Source organism: Staurois parvus, unplaced genomic scaffold (assembly GCF_062004578.1).
Source record: "Staurois parvus isolate SC_StPar_1 unplaced genomic scaffold, SC_StPar_1.0 ptg000682l, whole genome shotgun sequence".
NCBI classification, from domain to species: Eukaryota; Metazoa; Chordata; class Amphibia; order Anura; family Ranidae; genus Staurois; species Staurois parvus.
Window position 1 is genome coordinate 3683539 of NW_028318478.1, and position 7407 is coordinate 3690945.

At 43.7% G+C, this 7407-nt stretch overlaps 1 protein-coding gene across 1 annotated transcript in view; it reads right to left on the bottom strand.

Moving 5' to 3' along the window:
• Positions 1–7133, bottom strand: part of LOC149447555 (dual oxidase 1-like) — a 61317-nt gene extending 54184 nt beyond the window's left edge. The window contains exons 1-2 of the mRNA XM_089652361.1: positions 7104–7133; positions 2500–2638 (exon numbers count right to left, since the gene is read on the bottom strand). Of these exons, the coding sequence (XP_089508487.1) occupies positions 2500–2638; positions 7104–7133 (169 nt within the window). The remainder of the gene's footprint in view (positions 1–2499; positions 2639–7103) is intronic.
• Between the last annotated feature and the right edge of the window lie 274 nt (positions 7134–7407).

Below are 7407 nucleotides of genomic sequence, written 5' to 3' on the forward strand. Positions count from 1 at the left end.
GTTATTCCCTCATTATCCCAATTACAATGAGCAGATAAAAGGTCCAGAGTTCATTTCAAGTGTGCTATTTGCATTTAGAATCTGTTGCTGTCAACTCTCAAGATGTGATCCAAAGAGCTGTCACTATCAGTGAAGCAAGCCATCATTAGGCTGAAAAAACAAAACAAACCCATCAGATAGCAAAAACATTAGGCGTGGCTAAAACAACTGTTTGGAACATTCTTAAAAAGAAGGAACGCACCGGTGAGCTCAGCAACACCAAAAGACCCGGAAGACCACGGAAAACAACTGTGGTGGATGACTGAAGAATTCTTTCCCTGGTGAAGAAAACACCCTTCACAACAGTTGGCCAGATCCAGAACACTCTCCAGGAGGTAGGTGTATGTGTGTCAAAGTCAACAATCAAGAGAAGACTTCCCCAGAGTGAATACAGAGGGTTCACCACAAGATGTAAACCATTGGTGAGCCTCAAAAACAGGAAGGCCAGATTAGAGTTTGCCAAACGACATCTAAAAAAGCCTTCACAGTTCTGGAACAACATCCTATGGACAGATGAGACCAACATCAACTTGTACCAGAGTGATGGGAAGAGAAGAGTATGGAGAAGGAAAGGAACTGCTCATGATCTTAAGCTTACCACCTCATCAGTGAAGCATGGTGGTGGTAGTGTCATGGAGTGGGCATGTATGGCTGCCAATGGAACTGGTTCTCTTGTATTTATTGATGATGTGACTGCTGACAAAAGCAGCAGGATGAATTCTGAAGTGTTTCGGGCAATATTATCTGCTCATATTCAGCCAAATGCTTCAGAACTCATTGGACGCGGCTTCACAGTGCAGATGGACAATGACCCAAAGCATACTGCAAAAGCAACCAAAGAGTTTTTTAAGGGAAAGAAGTGGAATGTTATGCAATGGCCAAGTCAATCACCTGACCTGAATCCGATTGAGCATGCATTTCACTTGCTGAAGACAAAACTGAAGGGAAAATGCCCCAAGAACAAGCAGGAACTAAAGACAGTTGCAGTAGAGGCCTGGCAGAGCATCACCAGGGATGAAACCCAGAGTCTGGTGATGTCTATGTGTTCCAGACTTCAGGCTGTAATTGACTGCAAAGGATTTGCAACCAAGTATTAAAAAGTGAAAGTATGATTTATGATTATTATTCTGTCCCATTACTTTTGGTCCCTTAACAAGTGGGAGGCACATATGCAAACTGTTGTAATTCCTACACCGTTCACCTGATTTGGATGTAAATACCCTCAAATTAAAACTGACAGTCTGCAGTTAAAGCACATTTTGTTCATTTCATTTCAAATCCATTGTGGTAGTGTATAGAGCCAAAAATGTTAGAATTGTGTTGATGTCCCAATATTTATGGACCTGACTGTATATATATATATATATATATATATATATATATATATATATATATACCTTTATGTTTTTTTCTTTTTTACCAAAAAGTCACTGTAATGTATGATTTAGTGTACAGTTACATTACAAGTCCCTCTGGTGAATTTCGTATATACTTTATGATAAGCATATTGTACTTATGTGTTTGAAGATTGTAACTCCTAGATTGTAAGCTCTAAGGGCCCTCCTATCCCTCTTGTATTGAACTGTATTGTTGCTGTACTGTCTCCCTCCATAATGTAAAGCGCTGAGCAAACTGTTGGCGCTGTATAAATCCTGTATAATAATAATAATAATAAAAATAAAAGATTGATGTTCTCATAATTAAAGCGTTATTAAATCCCAAAACAAAAATGTAATATATTGCAGCTTACCAATCATTAGATGTGGTGGCTGTATTAGTTTTCCTTTGTTAGACTTTTTTCCCCTTATTTCACCTGGTGATCCTGTCAGTAACACTTTCTGTCTTAGGGTGTCTGCATTCAGGATGAAGTACTAAAGGACATACCTCTGAACAGCAGCATTGTCAGTCTAGGGAGGGGCAGTGTTCGCAGCTTTAGATGGACTTGACTAACAAACTGAAGCTGAATTCCAGCTAAAACTTTATAAACAGTATGATAAAAATGCTGACCATTGTAAGCACCCCTGCCAGTGTTAAATGCAAAATTATTATTATAACAGTTTGCTCAGCGTTTGACAATATAACGGGAGACAATACAGCAACAATACAGTTCAATACAAAAGGGACAGGAGGGCCCTGCTCCTGGGAGCTTACAATTTAGGATATAAGCACATACATTTCCCATGGGACACTGAGAGGCAATAGTGTATGAACCAAAACCTGTTCATTTTAAATATTTTGTCTCATCCCCTCTAACTTCCTCCTTTTGCTGAACAGCATGGTCTTTTAAAGGAAGTTGAAAAATAACAGACTTACTGGTTGCATCACCAGGTGAAAATAAAAAAGCCTAAAAAAAAAAATGCAGCCACCACATCTAAGAATCGGTAAGTTGCATCTAAATACATTTTTGCTTTTTAGATTTAATACCGATTTAAAGCTAAATAGTAATAAAAGATACATTACCTTTGGAGCCCATGTTGTTGTATGCCAGGTTGTTGTACCATCCATCATAACGCTGAACCTCCCAGTTAACTGTCTCTTGTGCATCTGCAAAAAATAAGATGATGTAAATCGACAATAAAACATTTTTGAATGGTATGAGCTAAATTCTAAGAAGCTCAATCAACATTTTTAAAGTATGATGTGCTTATGTGATATAAAGCAATGTGCTTCATAATTGAACAGAGTTGTAAAAAGAAAAAAAATGGGAGCATTGCTCAGTCTCGAAGCCTGTCAAAAGTCACAGATGCTTGAAACAGAAAAGTACTCCATAGGGCATTGCTGACTGCACTCTGTAGCCTGGATTTGATGAAAAAGTAAAAAATAAAGGAGGCAGTGTGTAGCTAATTGGAGTGGAATGGAGAGCAAACAGAATTATCTGCTCTCCATTGTAAATATGCCTCTAAGTCTTTGAAATATCATCTGCAAATTAATCATCAATATACATTCTTCCCAGAGGTGTAACTATGAACTCTAAGGCCCCCTATTCATAGGCTGCTACAGCTATTGCTATGCTTCTGATACTTCCTATGGCAATGTTACATTTCATTCAAAATTATATGTCTTCGTATCGAGCAAAGAGATCATTTAACCGCTTCCACGCCGCCCTATAGCAGAAATACTGCTACAGCGCAGCACAGGTGTGCAAAATCACATATATATACACGATTTTGCCATTCGTGGGCTGTCAATCAACACCCAGCGAACTCTGAGGATTTTCAATGGGGGAGAGACCTGTGTGTAAACAATCTCTCCCCTGTCAGCTCCTGTCCTGCATTCTGCTTTGTATGGCTCTGCATAGCAGAGCCATACAAAGCAGTGTGCTTACAGTGAAACACAGCACACAGCCTCATAGTAAAACAGCACACAGTTAACCCTTTGATCGCCCCACATGTTAACTCCTTCCTGCCCAGTGCCATTAGTACAGTGTCAGTGCTTTTTATTAGCACTGATCACTGTATTCGTGTCACTAGGAATGTCAGTAACACCAAGTCACTTCCTCCACAGTGTCAGAATGCCCGCCGCAGTACCGCTGTAAGTTGATAATCGCCGCCATTACTAGTAAAAAAAAAATGAAAAACAAAAATTCCAGTATATATACCGGCATTTGTAAACGATATAACTTTCATGTAAAGCAATTAATTTACATGTATTGGGATTTTTCTTTTAGCAAAGACATGTAGCAGAATACATTTTGGCCTAAATGTATACCAAAATTTTATTTTTAAAATTTTTTTTACTGGACATAGCAAAAAGTCAAAAATATAGTTTTTTTTTCAAAATTGTCAGATTTTTTTGTTTATAGTGCAAAAAGTAAAGACCGCACATGCAATCAAATACCACCAAAAGAATGCTCAATTTGTGGGGAAAAAAAAAAAATTAATTTGGGTGCAGCGTCGCATGGCCGAGCCATATCACAAATAATTGCCTGATCAGGAAGGGGGGTAAATCCTCTGGAGGGCAAGTAGTTAAAGGTTATGTTCAACTTTAAAATTAAATAAATAAATGTATGTGATATTGCAGGAAAAAAATGTGCATTTATTAATATTTTTACTAGGTCTGCAAAGTATTGGACCCATGATCAGTAGATCATGGGTGCAAAGTCTGGCTCCTGCAGATACCCCTGACAGCTGTCTGCCTGTACCTTCATACAGGCAGTTTCTCAGCTGCAGTAAGTGTCTGTGAATTTTGAGGGCGTTGATTAGTGCCCTGGTAGTTTATTGAGAACTACAAGCCATCTGCTGACAGAAGGGACTTGTAGTTCATTCATTCACAGATTGCTGGGAATGAATGATGTGACTGTGTGAGCAGCTGTTTTTAAATTGTGAGAGGATCCTCCACCTGCTGTCACAATGGAGGACTGGGGAGGGGGGATGCATTCGGGGCTCCTGCATTAGTAACATGTTACACCCTGAATTCAGGAGTATCATGTAACTATTGAACTTATTGAACTTGACACTGCCTCCCCCACAGCACTCTCCTATGGAGGCCTCATCTTGACCCACTCACCCAGGCCCAGCAGCCGGAAAGGAGGCAGGGTTGGTCTACTTATGTCACCTCTAAGCACCTTTCAAGTCCTCCCTAACCCTCCCTTTCTATCCTTCTCTTCTTTCGAGACCCACTGCATCTGGCTATTCTCACCAACCTCCCTGAAGATTGCAGTGATCTACAGGCCTCCTGGCCCCATGTCCCGCTTTCTCAACGACTTCGCCGCCTGGCTACCCTACTTTCTCTTCTATGAGCTACCCACTATCATCCACGGAGACTTCAACATCCCTATTAAAGTCAATAACCCGGCTACATCCCAACTCCTCCACTTAACCTCTTCTTTTGAGCTAGCGCAGTGTATTCAGTCCTCCACTCACTCCGACAGAAATACCTTAGACCTTGTCTTCTCCCACCACTGTACTCCCTAACCTCTCAAACACCCCATTTCCCCTCTCTGATCACAATATCATCACCTTCACAGTCTCCTCATCCTCAAACACCTAACCCTCCAAATGTCAAACTATCACCAGTAGAAACCTCCGCAACTTGAACCCTGCCCCTTTCCACTCTGCTGCTGACCAACTTTACGACAGTATCCTTCCCTGTCTTGCCCTGACCTGGCCACTACTGTTTATAACAACTCACTATCAGCCACTCTAGACTCACTAGCACCCCCAAGAACACGAAGCAGTAGACCCCGACCGCTACAACCCTGGCAGACTGACCATACCAAAAATCTCAAACGACGCAGTCGTGCTGGAGCGACTATGGCGCAAAACCAGATCCCAACAAGCGTTCACCCAATATAAATCTGCCTTCCTAACCTACACTTCCTCCCTTCACGCTGCCAAGCAAGCCTTCTTTGTTACCCTCATTAATACCTTGTCCTCCAGTCCTCGCCGGCTCTTCTCCACTTTTAACTCTCTACTCTCTCCGCCCCCACCTCCACCCAGTACCTCACTCACCGCCCACGAGATTGCTAACCACTTCAAAAACAAGATTGATGCAATTCGCAGGGACATCGCCACTGCTCAGGCTTCCACCCCACCTAGCATCCCTCACCCTAAAACCCCTTCAACACTCCACTCCTTCGACCTCGCCACTGCTCAGACTTCCACCCCACCTAGCATCCCTCACACTAAAACCCCCTCAACACTCCACTCCTTCGACCTCGCCACTGCCCAGACTTCCACCCCACCTAGCATTCCTCACACTAAAACCCCCTCAACACTCCTCTCCTTTGACCTCTCTACCACTGAAGAGGTCACTAAGGTCTTCTCTGAAGCCCGCCTCACCACCTGCCCCCTTGACCCTGTCCCCTCACAACTCCTACGATCACCCTCTTCCTCCATCCTACGCTCCCTCACACACATCTTTAATCTTTCCCTCTCTACTGGCACATTCCCCTCCCCTCTAAAACACACGCACATCACTCCCATACTTAAAAAACCCTCCCTGGATCCCACTGACCCGAACAACCTTAGACCCATCTCCCTGCTGCCATTTACATCCAAACTCCTAGAACGCTTAGTCCATAATCACCTGACTTCCAACCTCACCGACAACAACCTCCTTGATCCCCTACAGTCTGGCTTCTGCCCCTACACTCCACCGAAACTGCCCTACTCAAATTCACCAACGACCTGCTAACAGCCAAAGCTAATTATTATTATTATTATTATATAGTATTTATCAAGCGCCAATAGTTCACTCAGCGCTGTACATTACAGAGGGGAACAGAACATGTGACAGAACAATACCAATACAATGCAAAACATGAGGGGATCGAGGGCCCTGCTCTTTCGAGCTTACAATCTAGGAGAATGGCCACTATTCAGTGCTCCTACTCTCTTTCGACACGGTTGACCACCCCCTCCTCCTCAAACAACTACACTCTCTTGGCCTCGGAGACTCCGCGCTCTCCTGGCTCTCTTCCTATCACAGCGCTCCTTCAGTGTTACCTATAACTTTGCCACCTCCTCTCCACTCCCCCTCTCTGTTGGAGTCCCTCAAGGTTCTGTCCTGGGGCCCCTTCTCTTCTCCATTTACACCTCCTCCCTTGGCCAATTGATACACTCTCACGGCTTCAACTACCATCTCTATGCCGACGACACGCAAATCTATCTCTCTACCCCTCACTTCACCCCTTCAGTCTCCGCTCGTATCACAAGCCTACTGAGCGACATATTGGACTGGATGTCACTCCACTAAATCTGTCCAAAACTGAGCTCCTAGTTTTCCCCTCAGCCCACGTCTCCTCCCCTGACTTCTCCATCAAGACCAACAACACCACCATCAGTCCCTCCCCTCAAGCCAGAGTACTAGGTGTCATCCTAGACTCCAATCTGTCCTTCCAGCCCCAAGTCCATTCGCTGACAAACTCATGCAGTCTTCACCTCCGTAACATCTCCAAAATACGACCGTTCCTAACCCCAGAAACCACTAAGCAACTCATTCATTCCCTCATTATATCACGCCTCCACTACTGTAACTCCCTCCTCACCGCATTACCCCACCGCAGGCTATCTCCGCTTCAGTCTATCCTGAATGCTGAGGCCAGACTCATCCACTTTACTAACCGCTCTGTATCCACCACCCTTTGCTGCCATTCCCTCCACTGGCTTCCGATTGTCCAATGAATAAAATTCAAAATGCTAACATTGACTTATAAAGCTGTTCATAATACTGCCCCAAACTACATCACCGATCTGGTATCCAAATACCACCCAAAACGTACTCTCCGCTGCTCACAAGACCTCCTACACTCTAGTTCCCTGGTCTCCTCCTCCCATGCCCGTCTCCAGGACTTCTCCAGGGCTTCCCCCATTCTCTGGAACTCCCTACCCCATTCCATCAGACTGTCACTCTCCTCACCTTTAGGCG